Source organism: Corapipo altera, unplaced genomic scaffold (assembly GCF_003945725.1).
Source record: "Corapipo altera isolate COAL_440 unplaced genomic scaffold, ASM394572v1 101, whole genome shotgun sequence".
Taxonomy (NCBI): domain Eukaryota; kingdom Metazoa; phylum Chordata; class Aves; order Passeriformes; family Pipridae; genus Corapipo; species Corapipo altera.
In genome coordinates this window covers 580,457-604,041 of record NW_020884984.1, presented here as the reverse complement: position 1 = coordinate 604,041, position 23,585 = coordinate 580,457, and the positions used below count along the sequence as shown (strand labels likewise).

At 44.7% G+C, this 23,585-nt stretch overlaps 1 protein-coding gene across 1 annotated transcript in view; it reads right to left on the bottom strand.

Moving 5' to 3' along the window:
• Positions 1-20,960, bottom strand: part of EFCC1 (EF-hand and coiled-coil domain containing 1) — a 54,370-nt gene extending 33,410 nt beyond the window's left edge. The window contains exons 1-2 of the mRNA XM_027666033.1: positions 20,317-20,960; positions 18,724-19,130 (exon numbers count right to left, since the gene is read on the bottom strand). Of these exons, the coding sequence (XP_027521834.1) occupies positions 18,724-19,130; positions 20,317-20,955 (1,046 nt within the window). The 5' untranslated portion in view covers positions 20,956-20,960. The remainder of the gene's footprint in view (positions 1-18,723; positions 19,131-20,316) is intronic.
• Between the last annotated feature and the right edge of the window lie 2,625 nt (positions 20,961-23,585).

The following is a 23,585-nucleotide window of genomic DNA, read 5'->3' as shown; positions in this document are numbered from 1 at the left end:
GGAAGTGACAGACTCCAGGTTTGATGGAAGGACTAAGCCAGTTAAAAAAACCCCAACCAGTGCATAAATTTGATTTTCTAGCAGAAGCATTTGTTTAAAATGCCAGATTGTTCCCAGATCTCCAGTTAAGACCCAAACACTTCATTAGCAGCAGACAGACAGGATATGCCATGGGTAGATGTGTTTCAGATGACTGTTAAACCTCCTCATGCCCCACTGCCTCGAGCAGCCTCCAGCTCCGCACCAGTGATGACAGAGAGCATCTTGTATGAGATGGCACCTGCTTTAAACATTGTTATTTAAATACACTTACACAATCATGGGAATTTAAGAATTAGTCACAATGCCATGCATACGATTCCCAGTATCCCTTAAGCCAACTGTTTGCTCCAGTTCTCAGAAAGGCCATGCAGGATCAAAGGTTATTTCAGAGTGTATCACTGCTGTTTGGGAAAGGGCTTAGCAAGATCCCAGCCCAGAGCACAACTTCCAGGCCTGCCTTTTTTCCAAAGGCAGCCTTTTAATGGGGTCCAGGCAATGGGATTCTGTGGAGATGTTTCAGTTGCTGGATTTTTCTACCTACACTGAGCAAGGTTCTAGGAAATAGTTTCTTCTGGCCACGTGTGATTTGGCATTGCCAGTCTGCTGCTGTTCAGTGAATGTATATTCTACCTTTTCCTATGGAATTGATGCCTACATGTGGGTCTGAGAGCTGGGCTGGAGCACAAGAGCAGCTTCTTCACTGTGAGTGCTGCTGACTGGGACTAACCTGTTTTTACAGATGGGGACAGTGCAGGATTGTTCCCTGGATCTGCCCTTCCCTGGGAACTCAGCACAGCCCTACCCATCACATTTGAAATTCTGGTGTCTGTAACTCCTGCAGTGAACTGGATTTGTTTTCCAAAGCCAGGGAGGAGAGTCCCCAGTGCCACAGTTGCTCATGAAATGCTGAGGTTGTGCTGCTGCTGTGACAGGGTCTCTGTGACTCAGTCCTGCTAAAATCCCTGTGATTCCCTGGATAACTCAGAGGGGACAACACCACCTCTGGCCTTGGGAAACTGGAATTGAGTTCTGCTTCTGTCTCATTCTTTTGGCTCAAAAGCTGGCAGATCCAGTAGGGTTTTATCTCCATTCTGCTCATGCTAGTACTTCAAAGAAATGGATTGTTTTCCTGTCTTTCAGCTGCCTATGTAAAAAATCAAAACATTTAGACCAAGTTGCAGAAAGAATGAGGATTCCCTGTACAGTGCTAAACCCAGAGACGTGACTGTAGCGTGATGTAACCACTCCCTAAACATTTGAGCATTTGTGAACACACTGACAGCAAACGTGTCCCTGTTTACCCACCATCCTGTCCTGTGACAGTTAAATTGGGGATCAAATGTTTACAGAGAACCCCAAACTGATGTGACATTTATCTTGGGCCAGTTTTTAATGCATTGTAAAATAACAAATACATTTTCCTGAAGGTCTGGGTTGAATTTCAGAATTTCAGAAGTGACCTGAAGCAGAGGTTGCTTATAAAGCTGAATGAGGAGCCAATTATTATTGGGATTTTCAGTTGCTCCTGTAACAAAAGTGGCAATCAAATTTCTGTACCTTCTTAAATGGAGATAAGCCCGCAAGTTGGAACTTCATCATGTAGAATCCAACTTTGATATCATGAAAGTGATATCAGTGGATTGATTTAAGCTGCTCAGAGCCTGGTTTGAGTACGACTCATAATGTTACATCACCAGGCCATATAAGCTACAGAAATCCAAACAAAATGTAAGGCTTACAAAAATATATTGATCTTTAAATGGATATAAGAAGAAATTAGGAACAATATGCTTAGAGTTTCATCTTGTTCACTGTCCTGCCTCTGACAGGGAGCAATAGTGGGTGCTTCACAAAAAGAAAGACAGACACAGAACAAGTCTTGAGCAATCTTTTGCCAGGTTCCAGTAATCAGTATTTTCATGTTTTCACACACAGACTGTAGATAAGGACTTCTGTAGTGTTTTAACTGACGTATAAAATCTTATCCTTATAGATATGCAAAAGCTTATCTGAGTATTTAAACAGTTTCCCCATTTCACAGGGCTGTATTATTAATTTTGACAGCATTATTCCTCCCCATGGAGAATGATGTTGCTGTGGTTAAGTTGTGGGAAGTACCCATTCTCACTCACTGTTGGCTCTCTCTGCACACTGCAGGTCCAGCCTGGGACATTTTGGGGGTCCCCAGCTGTAATTCCTGCAGAGTTCCTGCTGGACAGGCCACCTCCACTCCTGGCTCTGGAATATAACCACACTATACTGAAGTCCAGTGCATCAAAAGGTCCCAGAGGTCTCACAGAAGATTAAAGAAGGAATTGTTTTTACTATTTCCAAGCTCTCATAGTCTCTTGCTATGGTCCACTGAATTGGGAATACTGCATCTAGGCAGATAAATTTGGCTTATACTGCATCTAGGCAAAGTTTTGCTAATACTGCATCTAGGCAGACAAAGTTTTGGTTCCAGAACAGCCTTTGTTCTGGGGGTTTTGGTTTCTGTGAAGAAAACTGGATTTTAAACGAGTTCTGCTGGTGCTGCCCTGTTCAGTGCTGCTCTCATGGACTGCTCATGGCACTACATTATTACAGGAGAAAATCTAAGCTGAAAAGTCTTAACACACTCATGAGATGCCAGCTTGAAAGATACTCACTTTCTAGACATTAGAAGCTTTCCAAGGATTCAGTGCCTGCAACTTTTTACCATTTATAGGTTTATGTTTTTATACTTATTTGCCAGCATAGCACCTATAACAATGGGAGAAAAGTCTCTTAAGTTAAAAGCACAAAGCAGTCCTTACAGGAAAACTTCCCCTGTCCCCTGGTGGGGATTAGACCTGAAACTTCAAAATCTGATTAAGCAGGGTTTATTTTTAAAAACTAAATTTCCTGAAAGGGGAAACTGCAATGCTTAAAATGCTTAAAAAACTGACAAATTCTCCTTGTAGAATAGGATAGTTCTGTTGGAATACACCTACAGCCATCATCTAGTCCAAGTGTAACTCTTCTAAATCATCATTTGCTTTTTAAATTGTCTATATTTGATATTCATGATGGAGTTCTCTAGAATTCATAGCACACAGTCTTCTCCAAGACACGTACATTGATGTGAATAGATTTTTCAATGAGATTTTTCTTAATAATCTAAACAGGTAATTTCATCATGCTCCTTTATCACATATACATTTATCTAGGACTAAAATATTTAGGATATAGCCTGTATTTTATATCTTTGGTTCTGGTAAGGACAGAGTAACCCCTATAATAACAAACTTCTGAAATAACAAACATGAATGTCAGAGTTCAAAACATAGAGTTCAAGTCCTGAGCCAGAGCTGCACAGAACAAAGTAATAAGATCTATTTCACAAAGTTACTTTCTCATCTGACCATTTAAACCATTTAAACCATTTAAACCATTTAAATTGTTCTGGGGGCATGAGTTATTCCAATGGTTGAGATAAGTCTAAAGGTGCAGCTGGAGGGTTGTAGGATATGTATTAACAAAAGCCCACTCTGTGGGAGCAGCAGCACTGTTGGAAATCCAGCTCTTTGTATCCCAAAGCAGTGCTGCTGGTGTAAGTTTGGGAGGAGGGCTTTGCTCATGTTTGAAGTGAATAATGCTATGCCATGCAGTTAATAACTCGTGCCATGTAATCTGCTTAAGCTTTGTGTTTTACAGCCCAGCTTCCCTGCCTGGTTCTCTTCCACTGGTACAGTCAGGCTGTTCTTATATCCTTGCAGGGCTTTGAAGGGAAAAGAGGATTCCCCAGTAATACTTCATTCCTTTTTTTCAAGGAGATATAATGTTGTGTTTCTATCTCAGGACTACCTGGACTAGAAATGAGAAAAATCCCTCTTTCCAGGGTTCCAGAACACAATTTTCTCTCCCTGACAGGCCCAACAGAGCGAGAGAAACCAAGTTTAACATGCCTTTATGGGCAGATATAGGTGAGGCACTTGCCTCACATATGGGGAATGGTATCACACAGCCCTCTGCATTATTGAACAGAATCTTTAATATTCCATATATATGCCCATACCAAGCAACTTGGAGTGAAGTGAGAAAATGTGAACAGACAAATACCAACTGACCTCAATCAGCATGAAGGGCAAATGAATGGAAATATTAAAGTCCATACTTTCTTTCTGATAAACACACAGTATTTTGGAAATGCTCTGCTTGCCCCCAGATCTCAGCTGTGTTGGTAACCACTGGGCCAGCACTCTGACAAATGATCTTTTACAACTATGTGGGGAAATATTTGCTGTGCCAGCATGTCAGAAACACTAAGCCTGGCTTTTCAGATTAAATTTTGCTGCTGGCACAAAGGGATAAAAAGGCTCCTTGCAATATTGGCCTGGCTGTCTGTTACACAAAACCTGACATCTCCATTGAATGGCTGTGCTGGTTCCCAGCCCAGCAGGGAAGCCCTGGGGGCTGAATGGGAATGAATGAAGTGGTTGGAGGCTGGACAATGGGATCCCTGGGCAGCGTCTGGGATGGCAAAGCCTGACCTAAAGGCAGGGACTTGTGCAGGGTTTTGTCAGACTAGATTTTGGTTGGACTCTTCAGCTATCTAATCCTCTATTCTACTCATTATGTCCCATGAGCTCGGGAGGGGTGGGCAAGAAATCCTGAGTGAGGCTGCTGAGAGGGGGGAGTTTTGTCTGGAGCTGAGTTCAGAGTTTGACTCTCACACTGCACTGGAGGGTTCAGAGGTTTTCCCAAACTCTGGCTGATGTTTATCTCTGTAGCTCAGAGGTTCTTCTTAGCAGAGTCACAGTTAATCCATTTTAAACCCCTCTAATCTCCAGGTATCAGTGATATTTGTGCATCTAAACAAGGTGGTTGCTGCAAAAGAATTCAACAGCATCTCTAAGCTTGTGGGTCATGTTTTGCTATCTGAAGGGAATTGTAGAACCAGTAAGAAATGAGGGCAATAGCTGCCTACTGCTGTGGTCATGACAACAGGGGGAGAAACTATAGAAGGGGAAACTGGTGTGAAGGAAAAGCATCCCAAGATCTGGTCTGAAGTCTGAGTTAGACCTGAGCTCAGATCATGGGTCCTCTACAGTGGCAGATGTGACACAAGCCTGCTTCTCAGAGCAGCAGCCTGGGATTCCTGCAGAGGAAACCACTTCTACAGTCAAACCCCTATTTTGTCATTTTATGTACATGGAAAGCTCAAAGCCAACACTCACAGAAGCATTTTCCCTGCTGTTCATGTACCTAGGGCATCCTGAGCCCTTCCCTGGCACTCTGCAGGATTTCAGTCATTCCCACGGTGACTCAGGTGGAGATGCCACCTTTGTATTTCTCACCTGCTAAGAGGTGTTTTTAACTGGTATTTCAGCTGCTCCCTTAAAGCTGTAACCTTTCCTGGAGCCAAGCACCTTGCAGGAAGCTGTTCCACGGCTTGGGGGACCCACTGGGTAAGAGTCACTTTTTTGTCTGCTTTGAACCTGCCTCCTGCTCTCACGTGCTGACTCAGAGTTCCAGCACTGAGAGACTGAACAGTTCTTCCCCACCCATCTTTTTGAGGAAAATTTTGCGGATCCATTTCACCTCTCTCCTCAACTCCCTCTTTTTCACATCTGCACGTGCCTTTTTTCACACTTGTTGCCTTTTCTATGCCTCTTCCAGTTTAATTGTTTTAGGTGAAAGGCTTATGATCTCCTTTATCTGATATAGGTGTTCTGTGAATGTGTGTAATTATTTTCTTTGTATTGTTCTCTGTTCATTTTGTAATAAATGTTAATATTTTATATTTCCTTTCCTCCCTGCAACTTAACAACTGAACAGATGATACATTCCTAGAGTTACACAGCTCAAAGGTATAATTCTTCAGCAGTTATAAGCTCTGAGTTCATCACTGTATCTGTTCCACTGAAGCTGGAAGTGCTGTTTGAGGTTGGGTTTGGTTTCATTTCCCGCCCTCTCCCTAAAATGCATCAGTTCTCATTTATGTGGTCACTCACTGTCCTAAGATTATTCTGTAATTCTTCACAGCTGATCCTGGTTTTTTCATACCTTGACTAATTGAGTAGTTTTAACATTTTTATTTTCAGTTTTATTTTACCTAAAAATCGAATGATAATCACATTATTGTAGCTTTCCTTACCATGTGATATAAAGCCTATTTCCCCAACTAAAATACAGCCCCAAGAAAACATGTTTCCAGACTACCAGTCACGGTTGGAATTAGGATAAAACCAAAGTTACATATCCAGCTCTCCCTCAGTGGATATTCTGATCTGAATCCAAGCTTTGTGATTCAAATGCATTTTTAGTGGAGACATGAATCAAATTAGTGAGCTGGAACTTTCCTGATTTTAATTCCAGAGATTAATTCAAACTCACCTCTGAATGATGGTCTCTTCTGCAGTGTGTTTAATGAGACACAAACATCCTGATATATCATGGATTTAAACCGTTTTTAAGCACAAATTAATCTTTTAAATATAAAATCCATAATACATATATGATGCACATCATCCACCAAGGTTTTTTTTCATTTGTTTAATCAAGGAGGGAGAGAAGGCCCTTTAAATTTAAGGATACACAACCTAAGCCACATAAACTTCTTTACACCTGTTTTATAGCACTGACTTGGCACTTTATAAGTTATATTCTGGGACAGATCATGGGTTTACAGTTTCACTTATAAAGTAATGGAAAAAATGGAAAAAAAATGATGCATTTTTGCAAAGCATGGCAAAGTAGCACATGTTCCCAGGGTCCTGGGAGGACTTGTGTCACTGAAGAGTTGCTTCATTTTAAGCTTGGAACCAAAATTCAAAAGCCTTGGTTTGCTTAACTTCATCAAAAATAAATGCATCAGATCTTAAAGATTTGTGTTGTGAGATAATCCCAAACTGGAAATTCAAAAACAGACTGAGATTCTGGGGGAAAGAGGCAAAGAAGGAGAGCAGGAGGATCAGCTGAAAGTGAACTGGGGCCTCTGCAGGTTGAACTCGTGGATGCTCCATAACCCTGCCTTTGGAAGAACACAGTCCCTGGTGTCCGTCTGTCGTCTGTCCTTCAGCCCTCCTGGCTCTCCCCGTCCTGCCTTTGGAAGAACACAGTCCCTGGTGTCCGTCTGTCCTTCAGCCCTCCCGGCTCTCCCCGTCCTGCCTTTGGAGCTGCCACCCCGCTCCCTCCAGCCCGGAGCTGAGTTCGAACAGCCCCTCCTGGGGCAGCACTGCCGCTGGGTGTGAGCCAGGGCTCTGACCCCGATGAGGACAGCTCGGATCCTCATCCCGAGGGTCCTGTTCCCCTGTAGCACCGATGGACATCCAGGCGCTGCCATTCCCGGTTCCACGCAGGACCCCCCGGGCGGGTGAGAGCTGCCAGAGGAGGGGTCTCTGTGTGCCCCGGGGCCCAGGGACGGGCAGGATCCCCAGAGCTGCCCGGGGTGGCCCCTCTCCCCTCCCCACAGCCCGCTTCGTTCCGCACAGCCTGGGCAGCTCCAGCACTCACCCCCTGCTCCACTGAAACCTCCCCTGCCTGGCCCGGAGAGGGCTGCGAGGCAGGGAGGAGGAAGGAAGGTGATGCTTTGACAGCTCCTTTTTTAGGGTAATGAGCAGAACTGCTCTCTCTTCCCCCTCCTGCTCCCCACGGCCTTTCCTTTCTTCCCCTAGCCCCGGGAAGAGAAGGATGGAGGTTCAGCTCTGCCCTGCAGGCACTGACAGATAACCCGGGGTGTCTTTGTGGGCTCTGCGATGGAGCCATTGCTTTGTTTAGGGCTTGTTTGCTGTTTGCTTCCTATATATAATGACAGGTGAATGCAGATCAATAGAATTAAAGTTTTGACTTGAGCACATGAGGCAGCAAAGCATCAATTACCTGCAGGTGACTTCTGCACTCGTTCACAAAGCAGAGCTCCATGAATTTATCTAGTCCATGAGAGCCTGCCATGGAAAAGCTCACTCTGCTTGGAAGAGGAAGAAATAATTGTTGCCTTTCCAGCATTAATAATTTTCTGTTCTAAAAAGAATATAATTTAATAAAGAGATAATTTAGATTACAAGCAACCTATACCCTAACTAGAAGAAAAGCCTTGTTTGATGCAAGACATTGCTGTTTGCAGAAGCAGAGCATTAACTGATAAGGTTGGAGAGATGCAATTTAAATAAAAGTGACTTTTAATACTTCACAGAAAGTGCCAATCCTTAGAGATTGACAGTTCCTCTGAATTATGTGAAGTACAGGTCTAAACACCTCAGAACTCTCAGGATCTTAGATCCTTAATGATGATTTTTTTAATATGAATTCAGAGCTTAGATCATTCATATACTGCATAGTATTTACCTAAAAAGCCTTAACTTATTTCCTTTTTAAAGATTCCTATTTTTAAATGCATTTGAAGCATCATTTGGAAACTGTAAATCATGATGACCAAAAAAACCCAAACCAAAGAGAGCAAAGCAGGGAGGGAACAATGGGACAGAGGGAAAAGTAGCAAGAGTAAGACAGACAGCACAAGAATAAACCTGGTATGTAGTTCTGAGATTAATCATAACTTTTCTGAAAGATACCAAGCCCTGGCTGCACTGGAAGGTCTTTTGTAGTGCATTTACCCAGGAATATCCTGCCAGGGCTGGGAATATTTCACAGCTGGAAGACTTCTGAAAAACCCATCACATCCCAGCCAGGCTCCAGAAGCACAGCCACATTCTTGCTGACAGTATAAGCTGAGAGTATTCTTACTTTTGGTTTTCTTATTCTTTTCCCTCAGCTGAAGGAATTGTCTCTTGGAAATGTGGATAGTTTTGGAAATTAGGCAAACCCATGTAGATTCATTAATGGAAACACAGATCTTTCAGAATAAGGACCAGCTTCTCTTCTAACTTTTGCTTATAATAGTTCAAATTTTTGTTTGGTTGGTTTTGGGTTTTTGGGTTTTTGTTTGTTTGGTTGGTTGGTTTTGTTTGGTTGACTTAGAAATCTGAGGGAAAAGTATTTTTCATCTAAGGAAACTGTCTCCTCAACATGGAACCAAAATGAAATATTTCATTTCATTGATTCTGTGTATCTTAAAGTGATATTTTGAAATCTGATTTATTAATGTCATTCAGAAAGGAAAAAATCAAAACAATTCACCAAGAAAGCATCGAAATAAAATGCCATCATTTTTCTGCTTTTCCTTTTATTTTTATCTATGTGAAATCTTGCCTGATGTAACCTAAATATGCAACTAGTTCAAACAGTTCCCAAACTACACTTTTGGAGGATGACCTGAGTCCTTTGCCTGGGTCTACATGAAACCAGAGCAGAGCTATAGGTGTGAGCAGCCCCTCTGTTTACCTCATTCATTATCTGTCAGGTCACTGAACCAGAGCACTATAAACAGCCCCTGGATGCCCTTTGTCCTGCAGCACAGAATGTTTAGAGCTCTGTGTTTCCCAGGGTGTGCCCATGCTGTGCAGGGTGAGTTCACCCCAGGGAGGTGTTTGTGCTGTGCCCTCTGGGTGCTCAGGGTGCTGTGCTGGTGCAGGGCCAGACTGGGCTCCCTGGGTGACCCCCCACTGATGCACCCAAAATACAGGGGTACCCCCAGCTGCAGGAGTCCTGCTGGAAATACCACCTTCTCCCATTTGCTGCCACAGAAGTGGGGACATAACCTCTTTTCCTGCAGTTTTCACAAGCATGGCTCCTATTTCTGTTGTGTAATTTTCTGCTAAGCAGTGCCCCTTAGATCTACCAGCTTCAGGACTGTGACAATACTGTACCTGGAGCTCAGCTTAAACCTGCCAGTGCAGTGCTTTAAACCTGGCTGATCTCCCCACACTTTCATGTTACATAAATGAATGCCAAGGACGTGTGATGGGGTCGAGTACAGAGAGTAAAAGCAGAGCAGATGTGCTGTGAATAGCAGAAATTTCAGTGTTATGATTAATGGGATATCATGAACCTTCCCTGAAACACTCTGCTGCGAACAGAGACTCTTCACCAAACAAAGCACAGGGCCTGATTTTCATTCTGGACATTCACTGAAAGGTTTGGGTGCTTCCCACTGAAATCTGATCCCTAAAACCCTCGGCACCTCTGCTCCTGGAACTGACGATGTGTGCTGTGATGGCAATTAGCACTCGAAGCTTCAGAGAATATTTTTCTCCCCAAACAAGGAGGGACTGCAACACCCAGTCAATCACAGCCTCTATACCTCATTTTTCATGTGGTTTTAAGAACGATGCTGTGAAGGCTGAGGTTACTTGTTACACAGAAGTGAATTTCTAAAGATGTCTTGTGCTCAGAGCTGATATTTGGCACTTATTGACCAACCATTTCTGTTTTATAGAGTACTTTCCAATGTGAAATGGTGAACAGAACACAGGCAGCACCCTGGGATACAGATACCTGCAGTAATTGTCAAGCTTCAGCCCATGCTGTTTTCTCTAAAGCTGAGCTGCTCCTTTGTGATCCTTGAAGGGATATTTATTCACTTTTATCAGAATTTGCCAGATTTTTCCGATGGGCATTATGAAAAGCTATAAAAATGTATACAGAATTCCTTTTTTCAAAGATAAAAGATGGTCTCTGAACTAAAGCCAGTCTCTTGATGTAATTCACAACTTTCAGGTTGCTTGACTGGAGCACACAGATAGTTTCACATCTGGAACTGAAAATATCATAGAATTACAGAGTGGTTTGGGTTGGAAGGGACCTTAAAGACCATGTAGTTCCAACCCTGCTGCCAGTTGGATATCTCTTCTCTATAATGGATCTAAGCAAATACTTTGACCAGCTCCTCCTCCTGCCCTCCTTCCCCTCTTCCCCCCAAATCTCAGTCTGTGTTTGAATTTCCAATTGCAAATCCAATTTGGGATTATCTCAGAATGCGAATCTTTAGGATCAGATGCATTAAATCAGGTTTACTCATGGTTCAGGGCATTATTTTCCAGCTGTATCTCTGGTTTGAGGGCAGCATTATCCTTAGGTTGTGACTGCAGTTTTCTTTGGGCTGCTTCAGTGGCTGCAGCTCTGGACAGCTGAGATACAGAGTGCCAGGGAAATGCCAGGTATCACAAAGAGAATACCATAAACCACTCATGAGAGAGGCAAAGACCAATCTGGATTTTAATCAGTCTGCTAAGCAGGGAGATGAGATGCTGATAAAGTTGAAAAAATACATTGGAGAATGAAGGGAAGAGAAAGTACAGTAAACATGGGCAGTGACTGAACAGGAATCCAGACTCTGGGGAGCAGTAAAATGAACAAATATTTGCAGGACTGCTAAATAACCGTGTCACTGAAAGTACAGAAATCGCCTTTACTGTATTTCCTCACCTCAGTGACATTTATCAGCTCACTCCCCAACCTGCTCAGAGTCCAGGCAGTTTTAAATACTGCCTGTCTCCCTCAGTTCCTGGCAGTTCCTAAGGAACATGATGGTATTTAAAGTCTTTTGATCTTGGCTGTGCTATCCTGGGGATGGGGTTTAAGAACTTTGCTTGGCTCTGGGTTTGTATTATGGCAAGTTCCCAGCAAAGTCATGGAGTCAATTAATTTACTCTCTAAATATTTTCCCAGGTCTCCAGATGATTTAGTGTTTATATTACACAGAGTTGCTCTTTAAGAACAGAAGTTATGATGAAGTAGAATAGTTGCCTGTGCATCTGGTATTCCCTTCTCTGGGTGGCCAACTCTATCAGACACCTGTTTGAAGCAAGCTGCTGAGACAGAACATATTACCTGCAAATCAAAGGACAGGGTTGAGTGCACTGGTCCAGATTTCATGATTCCATCCTTTTTTTTTCTCCGGTAAATAAATTTAAAAGGCTTTTTGTTGAATTTGGGTTTTGTTTTGCTTAACATCCACTAATTTTTCTCAAACAAAGGGTGACTTCGCTCATCTTGTTATATCATTGTCTGTTTTGGGATGTATTCAAGAGATAAGGCCTCCTCTCCTGTGGATCATTAATCCTTCCATATTCTGAGAGCAGACTATTTTAGCAAGACAAATTAGCTTAATCTGTTTGAAAACTTGGGTCGTCAGCATATATCTTACAAACTACCTTGTCTGGTTTGTATTCTGAAGGAAAGTGAGATAAAGAGCAAAAAGTGAATAATCGCTTCCTATCTCTTTAGTAGAACTTCTCATTTTCATGAAGTAATTTTCAAGTTTTATGAAGAAAATAAAAACTGAATTTCTTCCCTTTTATTCCTCCAGCAGAAAAAAAAGCTTAAAAGAATGCAGAATTCTCTGCCTGTGCCTGAGTGATGATCAGCAGTGCTTGGTTTGCAGAGTCACTTATGTGAAAGGACACAAAAATGACGTGCTAAACCCACATGAGATACGAGTGGTTGAGTTGTTTTAATTTTCTCTCTGGAGGAGCTCAGTGGAGTCCTTAACTACTTTATACAAAGTGCATGTTTAAGTGCCTGACTGAAGCACTTGTCACTACTCTGGTCCTCTCAGGATCTTGCCCTGGTAGTTTTACTTTGGATTTTTGTCAATATCTGTGACATCCAGGGAGATAAAACATAAATACCCCACGTTTAAACCACAGGTTACACTTTGAGGTTATATATTACTACTTGGTCTTACATAAAACTGACTTGAAGAAAAAATAAATTTTAAAAATGCACCTGGCCCTTCAAAGCCTCTGTTAGGGAGGTCTGGCCAACTTCCATGCAGTAGATTTATTGCCCAGTATGTTCCTGTTACTCCTAGAAGCAAAGGAATGCTGATGGATCCAGCAGCTCTGATCTCAGAGTGTATGAGCAGAGCACAGCTCGGTCACATGGAGTGGGAAAACCGGAGTGCTCTGGGCAAGGCCCCTTCCTGCAGGTGCTCTTGAGCACAGAAGGGGCTACAAACGTGTCAGGTTTGCTTAAGAACCAAGGAGAGGACCAGTGTGTGGCTGTGCAGCCAATAGGGAACTGTCCCCAGGGAGGTTCATCCTGAGCTGTGACACTTGGTGTGACAGGAGGCTACAGACTCTTGGCCTAGTGGTGTGTTTTTCTTGGTGACAAATAATTGCTTTAAGCAGCTCTCCTGCACTTCTGGCAGTTGGCTTTGGGTCCAGAGGGATGCAGACTTTGGTCTTGTCCAAGCTGGTACCTCCACTGCCACTCTGCTGTGCCTGTATCTCCGTGTAGGGGGCTCTGGAGTGCCAGGGTCTGTCCCAGGGTGGCACGGAGGTTAATGCAGCTCTGAGCTCTCTGCTCTGCTCCAGCAGCAGCACTGGTGGCCTGTCCCCAGCCATGGGACCGCCAGGCACAAGGGCCTGGGCAGCAAGTGCCACCCTGCTGGGGCTGGAGTGGAGAGGTGCTGCAAGGCAGAGGGGTGCAGTGAGGGCTGGGGATGGCCCAGACCATGCCTGCCGCTGGGTCTTGCAGGGACAGGGAGGCAGTGACTGCTGTGGGGGATGTGCCTTCCAAGAGGCCCAGCCTCTGATGGGGAGTCCAGTCCTTGGGTTTGAAAGGGGTGGGGGAGTAACTTTTTTCTTTAAAGTTATGTTTGTGTACAAAATTAATCTTTCTGTTTGGTTGGCGTAAGTCAAGATAGATAATATGTTGATCACCTAGAAAGTTTGTGCAGTAAGTATGTATTTTCTTGGGGAAAGACTATCTAAAGCCAGGGTAGCCAGAGCAAGGAGGGAGGTGCACAGCTGTCACTGCGGGGGCCACCAAGCTGCTGGCTGAACTTCCAGGCACTAATCCAAGGCTGCAGAAACACTGAATACACACCCTCTGGGAGAAAATAACCTCTCTGGTACAGGAGGGGTTAGAATGATGCAAATTCTGCACAGAAGGGTGGAGGAGACATCTTTAACAGGCAGCTGTGCAGGAGAGCACAGAACAACTCCCTGGTTGGGACTGTGCTCTGTCCCTGCAGGGCTGCTCTGAACCTTCACCTCTCCCTCCCCAGGCCTGCCAGGGCTGCTGTGGAACAGGGCTGTGGGAGCAGCCTGGACACCGGGAATGGGCAGTGTGTGGCACTGCCATTGTGCTCCAGTGATTTACTCCCCACACAGCAAATAAGGCCAGCCAGATAAAAGGAGGATTTAGGAGGAAGGCAGGGAAAGCCTCCCAAGAATAAACATTGTGTAACTAAGAGCCCAGCACGGAAAAGGGCCAGAGAACTGGCTACACTTCCAACGGCACAGCACACAGGTACAGGCTTCCTTGGGGATAAATGCATTCATTTGAATGGATTTGAAGTAAAGGGTTTGCTGTTATTATGGGAAGCACTGAGAGACTTGCATTTGAAATAAAACTACCCCTTCCATAGAAAGAGATGCTACACATTTTCTTCAATGCCAAGTTAATGTATTTAAATTGCTCTGTACAGTTCTCTCTATCATATATAACAATATCCTCCATTATCCCTTTTTGGGAAATCAAACTTTAAAGTGTTTAAAGTTCCTTTAAAGTGTTCCCAATGAGAATAATCTGATTTGCTTGCTTAGCTTACAATTCTACTGTGAGACATGCCAGTAGTCTAAGCTTCAGATGATGACAACATATTCACCTGTTACTATTAACTTCTTTAAAAACTTGAAGTTCTGTGGTTTTTTGGGCAGACTTCTATGCAATACATAACTTCTCACAGTCCTAAGTAGAAAACAATAACCTGTACAAGCATAAAATGAGATGACATGAGTTCATCCCAAACAATCTGAGCACTTTTACAGATGAGGTTCTGCAAAGCAACATTTCATTTTACTCTCCATGAGCTCAGTTCCCTGACTGTCCTCATTCCTACTGCCATCAGTCCCTGCTCCCTGCCTGTCACTGCTCTTGGTCAAGGACATATTTATCATCTGCAGGTCTGTCCAGTCTTTTGTGTGGTCCAGCACATGAACACCCACTGCCTCCATTCAAGTTTTGTGCCACCCAAAACAACTTGCCACATTTCACCTCACAACCAGCAAATAATTGGTATTGATGACAATAGTCAAGCAGAAATAGTCCAGATTTTTTTAATTTATTGTCTAATTTTTAAAACAGAACAGTTCTAGAATGCCTAAGTATAAAGCATGCATTATCATTCCAACTGGAAATAACCTGCTATAGACACCTTCTTTTGTGCATTAGTGTTTCCTTCCTTTCTTCATTTAATGGAGCTGATTCTGTACCAGTTAGGAATATTTCCATATTCCTCTCCTGTTCTTGGATTATTGATTTGGTCCATCCTGTTATATTCTACAGAATAAATGACAACCTGAGAAATTATTGAAAAGATCAGGACACTGTCTCCTGAAAGAAAAGTAGAACTATTTCCAAAGTAAGATAACCTAAAGCATAAGTTTTTAAAAAAATTTAACACTGATGAAATAAATAAATGGAGAAAATTATGCCAGAGGCCTCAATCTTGATATTTATAGGAGAATATGAGGGGAGGAAACAAGCCTCTGCATTCCATGCATAAAGGATTCCTACTCATTAACACATATAAATGCTGATGGATAATTAAGTAATTCGGGAGACAGACCATGCATATGGGAAGCATTTCTGGTATTTTATGACCCTTTCCACTGACCTATGTAATTACTCCGCTGCTGATTAATGCAGCAACATAAACCCTCTGTGAACGTCTCTATCATGAAGTGTATTTCAATTCTAAATGACCTTTCTTTTTATTTATTACACTGAGATCGAAAAAAAAAAGGTTGTTAAATTATTTTATTCTCTCCAATGCTATTAAAGAGAAAAAGAATCCATAAACTTTATTAAGTGATCAATTTTTAAGCCACCTGCAACGTAGTATAGAAAACAGAGCCAACTTATATTTGGCAAGAACAATTCATGTCAAACCAATCTAATTTCCTTTTCTGAGAGGGAAAATGGCTGAATGGATAAAAAGGAGTAGATGTGACATTTTAATTCTAGTAACATTGTTATATGTGGCATTCCTATAAACAATACTCATAAGTCATAAGATTATATTAGAATACATGGATGGTGTCCCCTTGAGCTGGAGCAAAACTTAGTGGGAAAAAAAGGGAGTTTAGGGAACAGTTGGTAATGATTTGTCCTCAGATAGAGTCTATCAAGGGAAGGCCACCAGAATCTGGCCTGGGACCTCACCAGTGTGTTCATTTGGGCTCCCAGCTTTTGAAGGAGAAATTACAAGTGTGCAATGGACTCCAAACTGGGGGGGGAATGAGCAGTTTGGAGGTTAGTCCCAATAGCATCCTGAGAAACTGGAGAAATAATCCATAAATGGAACAGCTGAACTTCAGTAAGAACAATTGAAAAGAACTATTCCTGGGAAAATGAAATCAAGTGCCTCAGTACAAAATGAGAATAACTCCCTGGGCATCACTGCATAAAAATGGGACTTGCCTGACTTTCTAAACCCTTCTGTATTCAGACACTGAATTTCCTTTAATAATATGGAACTATAAATAGGAGCAGCATGTAAAGCTCATAGACTGGACTCAAACATGATCCTCTCTGTAAGGAATGAGCCTTTAGCTGGAGCAAACCTGTGGCAGAACAAGCTAGTTAAGGTGAATTCTCAGGAGACACCCCTGCAATCTTAAATGCTCTCTGCAGGATACTCAAATCCCCATCCCCTTCTTTCCACTGCTGCCTCGCAGCACTGGTTTTTGCCAAGCCTAGATCCTGCTCCCAGACTCTGCGTGGCACCTGGCAATGGAGAAAGCTCACTGGAGTACCAACTTCAGCACACACTGACTTGGATAACACTGCCATAACACCAGGGACAGTTGGGGGACACAGCAGCTCTCCCTCCATCTCCACACCTCGGCCAACTCAGCAGCTTCCCCTCAGCAGCACTCCCAGCACCTCACCCGAGCTGCACCTCAGGTCTGGATCTCTGCAGACAGGAGGGGACTCCCTGGGAGCAGGAGGAGTTTGTGGTGTGAGCAGCACGAGTGTGAGCAGGGCAAGGGAGTGGGACAAGCCTTGGTGCCAGAGGCTGTGTGGGGCAGGGACAGCTGGCGTCCTTCCCCACAGCAACCCTGAGCTCTGCACTGCAAACTGAAACCCTTCCTGTCGCTCTGGGCACCTCTGTGCCACCCATGCAATGTGAGGAATGATGGCACTCCAGTTACTATGGAATATGACCACAGGCATGCAAGCCACAGTCCTCATTAAGTGCCTCCGAAAGTGCTGGATCCAAGAGCTGTATTACATGGATGGGGAGATGGAAGTGCTTTGTGGCCAACAGGGAATCTGAAAGGGTGGGAACTGGCCTGGTCAATGTACCCCAGGATTAAAAAGGGGTGTAGTTCCCCAGTGGTCAGTCCAGCACCATTCCTGAGCTTTACACTCCCTTTAAATTAGTATGCAATTTAAAAATAAATATTACAAATTAAGGTTATCTGACAAGGAACATGTAATTTACATTTTTAAACTCACAGTGTATGTTTTGATGTAACCCATAAAGTTCCTGCTCTGCAAGGCCCAGCTGACATTCCTTTTTGCCTTCAACTCATTCATCTCTACCTGTTAAAGGGGATTCTTTTATCCTTCATCATACCTGGGAAAAGCAACTCTGCAGGACAAGAAGTCTTTGGTGCTCATGCCAGGGAGAACATGAGACTAGACAAGTAGTGTGAGCCCCCTTAACATTTTCTCATTTATCCAGATATCCCTGACAGTCACCTTGGACATTACGTGCCCTCATAGTGTTTTTTAAATCCTACAGATGTTTAAATAAATGCTTTTATCTTCTGCAACCACACAGGTATTAACATACACAATGCTTAAAGAAAGACACTGGATAAAATGGTTATTTTTAGAATTTCCTCACTTCATAAAACAGTACAATAGCTACAATGCCACAAATAACTCACTATGAACTTTTCTTATAAGCAAACAGAGGAAGTGTAAGTCTAAGAAGAGACAAGGAGTTCAGAATAGACAATGTATTAAAATACTAGCTTTAGTAAAAATATATATAAATATTGCCTTTGCTTTGGGTCAGTGAAAATTTAAATTAGATGTTAATCCATAGGTCAATTTGAAACTTGGGCAGAAAAGCCTAACACACTTAATAAACATCAATGAGTCCAACCTTCGTCTGAGACAAAAAGCAACAAAACCAGTGAACTATTAAATTCATGACCAACTTTCTGACTTTTGGAAACATTTATTTATGTTATTACAAAAGTGGGGTTTAGTTGGATAATGTATTTTTGTTTGAGATTCCCTCTATATTATTTTGTGGATTCAGGAAAGTTTCAGCTTCTCTCTTCTGGAGTATTACCTATTCTGTCAGAGAAGCAGCAGTGAAGACAGCAGAGTTTAAAACCACTGGCCAAAAGTTGGCCCTGTGAGCTTTCCCCCAATTCCTATGAAAAGTTCCCAAAACATGGAGTGTCAGCCATCTGCTTACAGCTGGCTTTGGATGTGACCTAATGAGCAGGACATAGGGTGAAAAAAAGAAGTGTGTTGGAAATGGTTTCTGAAGGAGTGTCAGCAATTTGTTTTGGGCTTTCTTGAAGCATTATGATGTCCTTTGTTGCTGTGTGTTTGAGGAGTAACTTCAGCTCTCTGCAGATCAGCACCCTTACTTTGACCTACCTCCCCCTGAACGCTGCCAGCTCTCCTATGGATCCCTACCAAGAAAATGGACAAGCAGCTTCTAATTTCCCTCTGGCTAGATTTTACAAGATGTACTTGAAGACATTTAATAAGCCCCAACCAGTGATTTTCAAACTAACTTTGTGATTTTATAGGCACTTTTGATTGACTCAGACTTACCTGTAGTGCTGCAGTTCTGATTCCAGCTGCTGGATGTGTGTTTGCAGACGTGGCACCTCGTTGGCTTTCACTTCCAGCTCCCTCACTTTGCCAAGGCTGTTCAGGACGGCATGTCTCGCCTCTTCCACCTTCCTCCTCATCTCTGCCTGTTCCCTCTTCAGGTTACGGTTGCAGTCCTCCAGACTGACCAGGGCTTCCTGGGAGCTCCTCAGCTCCCTTTCCAGCTCCTGGTTGAACCTGATCGCTTCTTCGATCTGCCCATCCCTGGAGCTCCGGATGAGCTCCATTTCCTTCAGGACACTTTGGAGGCACTTGCTCTGGGAGTGGTTCTGTGGTAATGGTCTCTTACTCCCCATGGAACAGGTCCCCTCTTCCCTGTGGTTCGCATGGCTCTTCCGCAGTCCCACCTGCAACGACCAGGAGCAGAAGGCAAGAGAAATCATTGTGTCCAAAGCAGCTGACATTTTATCAAGACTGAAATCTCTGGATTGTAGTTTTTTGGGTTTTTTCAATCACATATCAGCAACTAATAAGCTACTTACCTTTGTGAAATAGAGAGACAAGGAAACATTCTCTGGAAAGTAGTTTTTAATATGTATCTGTAAATTTAATTTTCAAACTATTTGTTATTAGGTTATTGCATAAGTGTTCGTATAGCTTTAAAGTCATTACTATGGTCTGTCCTCAGAAGGCAAGTAGTGTTCTGAAAGAAATATTTCCAGTTAAGTCAAAGTATTCGTTGTAGAACTGAGTTCAGTAGAAGCGAGCAGGGAGCAGCTGGGGGAGTTCTCGAGCTCTCATCTATGGCCTTCTGATTCTTTCTGGGTTCTCTGACTGATGACTTCATGTTTGCTTCTAATTTCCTTTCTCTTTTCAGATGAAAATGTAGAAGTGGCTTTGACCTGCCATGCTGGACATTGTGAGAAGGCACAGCCAGCTCATGGAAATGGCAGTGTCACACGTGGAGCAGAGTTCTGTGAGTGCTGTGTTAGTGGGAAATCTGACGTGATCAGAACAAGCAGGGAACTCTGCCCTTCACTGCTTTGCCTGTTCCATGCTATTTCATGCCAGAGTAATTTAACTGCTGCTAAGTATGTATGGCCAGTACAGCAGAACCACCAGGAACCAGCCCCAGAATTAATGGGGCTCTGCAGAGGAGCCAGAGACTATTCATCAGCCTGTCTGCAGAACTGGCTCCAGCTCTGAACTCTCGTGACCACACTCTGAACAAAACGCCTCCACATAACCAAACTTTGCTAAAAATTAATGCCGAGGATGAAAGAGCAACCTCGGTCTATGCCATACTCCTTTTCTCCATCACGCTGGGGGCACAGGGCTTATTAGCACTGCATTTCAGAGAGCAGCATCTTTCTTAATAGACTGAACCAGTCACTTGTTCACAAGCGTTACTTGTCAGACTGGATTCTGCGGTGCTGTCGTTTCGCTCGCGTTAAAGAGGAACAAGAGATAAGTTAGTTATGAAGTCAGAAACACACTTGGAGCTCAGGCTCGGCTGGGATCCTTTTCCTGATGGGCAAACGGAGTTTTGCCTGACACGTCTCCGCCGAGGGGACCGGGAGCGGCCGCACTCACCTGCAGCGCCAGGCAGCGCGCATCGCTGCTCTGCAGGGCGGCCCGCATGTCCTCCACCAGCTCCCGCAGGCTGCCGTTCTCCTCCTCCAGCTTGGCGATGCGGTCCTCGGCCTGCTCCAGCGCCACGATCTCCTCGTAGCACTCCGGGGAGCAGGGCCCCGCCGGCCGCCGCTCCGGGCCCGCCCGCCCGGCCGGGGGGTGCCCACGGCGGCGGCGGCGGGGGCTGCGCAGCCGGATCTGGGTCTCGATGTGCTCGCTGTCCCGGCCCAGCGGCAGGCGCGGCTCGGCCCCGCCCGCCCGGGTGCTGAAGAGCCCGCAGAGCCGCGCGTGGAACTGGCGGAAGGTGAGCCCGGCCGCCAGCCCGTCCCACAGCCCCGCGCACTCCTCGGGCTCCGCCGCCTCCTCCAGCCCCAGCACCTGGCACAGCGTGCGGAAATCCTCGCCGGGGATGCGGCCGGCCCCGGCGCAGTCCAGGTGGTGGAAGATCTCCTGCAGGTACTGGTCCAGCCCGGTGGCCAGCACCACGATCTCGTTCTCCACGCCGCGGTCCAGCCCGTAGTGGTAGGCGAGGGCGCTCACCAGCCACTGCGTGCGCCGGGCCGGCCGCCCGTAGGGGTCCCAGCCCTCAGCCGGCTCCATCGCGCTCCCCGAGCATCCCGAGCCCGGCCGAGCCCGCCCCGCACAGCCCCGCTCGGCCCCGCCCGGCCCCGCACAGCTCCGCCCGGCCTCGCTCAGCCCCGCCCGGCCCCGCACAGCTCCGCCCGGCCCCGCACAGCTCCGCCCGGCCCCCTCGGCCCCGCCCGGCCCCGCACAGCCCCGCACAGCTCCACCCGGCCCCCTCGGCCCCGCTCAGCCCCACCCGGCCCCGCTCGGCCCCGCCCGGCCCCGCACAGCCCCGCACAGCTCCGCGGCCACGACGGGGCGGGACGGGAGAGGGGTCGGGCTGTTCCCACGCGGAGCTCCGGGCTCGCCCCTCTGCGGGAGCCGCGTTCGGCTTTGTCTGTCAGGAAAAGGGCTTCAGGCGGAGCGGGCAGGTGCGACCCTGCTCCGTTTGTCTGCCGGGAAAAGGATTCCAGCCGAGCCTGAGTTCCAAGTTTGTTTCTAACTTGATGTACCTCTGGTTCCTCTTAAACGCGAGCAAAAGCGATAGGATAGCAGAATCCAGTCTGACAAGTAACTGAGTGGTTCCACTAAATTAACAAAACTAACGTGCTTAAAAGACAATCATCTTTCTGTTCACTCAGGCTTCCTCATCTCTGTAGATGTAGTGACTTTATGATATTGATATGTGTTTTTTAAGTCTTCTGTGATAGAGATGAGTAAGTGCTAGACTGGTTCAGACGGCCGAGCTTTCTAAAGCAGTGATTTTAGTCTCTTCTTGGCTGTGGAGTAGGACCTGTGTTGTTGAGCGCAGCTACGAGCAGGGCTCCTCCACCAGAAGGGAAGTGCCACAAGCTACAGGTGACAGCGGCACCAGCTGTGCCCAAGGTCTGAATATGGTGGCACAGTCGGGGTGGTGCAAACAGACCCCATTAACAGCCCAGACAGGGTACAGTGGTGAACGAGGTCTGGGTCCCATTTTCCTCCTGTTTGAAGAGATGCATAACTTGTAACATATTTTTTATCAACTTGAGGAGTGATTGGATGCATATATATTCCTTATTCACTCTCATAGCCATGTTTACCTATAGAACTTGAATTTTTCATAGTCAGGTATTGCTGTTAATGCAAGAAATTGCCTTTGGGTCAAAATGTTCCGGTAATGTGGCACCAGAGAGAGGCAGGAAAGACAAAACTATAAAACTTGAATGTTTCTAGCAGATACTGTGGAAACCCACTCACATCAAGCCACTGACCCCAAACATCAGCTAAAGCATCAAGGGCCCAGAGTTTAGGTAATGCAACGATCTAAACTTATTTTGGCCTGACTAGTTTCATTGTAAAAATGTTTACCAAATGGACCTAATTGATTTAAAAGCTGCCAGAATCTTTACAGTCTATAAACCTGTCAGTGTAAATTGTGCTTAGCACCTATGGCTTCCAGTTGGGTGTCTTGGTCGTGTTCCTGGATGGAAGAGAGGCATCACTGGGAATAGTGGGGAACATTTGGGGCTCTTGAATTCCTTGTTCATCTGAGGGCTTCTGGTTTGAACAAGCAAAGGGCATAACGGCACGGCAAATCTTTGGCTTTCTGCGTTATCACTGCCACAGGGACATGAGAATGACAGAATGAGATGAGTTCACCTTCACCAAAGTTTCGTCTCTGAGAAAAGGCAGATTCTTGATACCAGCAAAATACCTTTGGCTCTTGGATTTTGTTTGATTTTTCAGGAAAAGCTCTGACTGTGAGCAATTGGGTCATGCATCATGTTTACTTAAAAAACAACCACCTCCCCCAAGACTTTTAAACACGAGTGTGAAAGCAGTTGGACCAGAGAAAATTGTGTCACTTCAGCCCCTCTGTAACAAGGGGGCTGTGTTTGGCAAAAGGAAACTTTCCTTTCCCTTGGCCTGCTTTTCTTTAAAATTAAGCTGTGAATTGCCCCACACTTTACCTTTTTGTCCATGATTCTGATATCAGAGGTACACAAAAGCCTGTCTGTCACAGTGTAATTGCAATGACTCTTATGTTACTCGCAACTATAGCAAGACAAAGATTTTATTCCTGACTCAGACAAGATTTGCCTGTTCCTTGACTTACTCTCTAAAGCTGCTTAGAGAGACAGGAGCATTTTATCAAGGAATCGAGGACTTTTTCTTTATTAAGTTGTTCCCAGTTCTGAAAGTGCACTTGAGCATGAAACTGTCTTGAAGGAGTCCCAGTTTTAGAAAGAGCTGATGGGAAAGCAGGATCTGAGCGAAATGACTCTTTCTACAGTGCTGTGGGACTAGGTGGAAATTAGAAGTATATTAAAATGCTGCTTTTTAATATCCACTTAACTGGATATTTTTATTATAAGAGGCTAAAAGGTGCCATGCTCACACTTTAGCTTGTTTGACAACTCGTTGATGGAATAATGTTTTAAATTGTATTAGGTAGTCATGAGGTTAGTTAAGAGATATAAACTACATTTATAGACTTGAGATTAAGTTAACCACACTTATATTTTATTCCATGGTTCATAGGTGTCTCATAGGACTGAGGATCAGCACAGTTTGCATTTCTGTCTGGCATTCCAGGATATCAATAATCTGGTCTCATTTCTGTGGCAAGTTGTTGGTCAGTGCAGAGAGGCAACCAGAACTGTGGGGTTGTGGAAGATACTCAT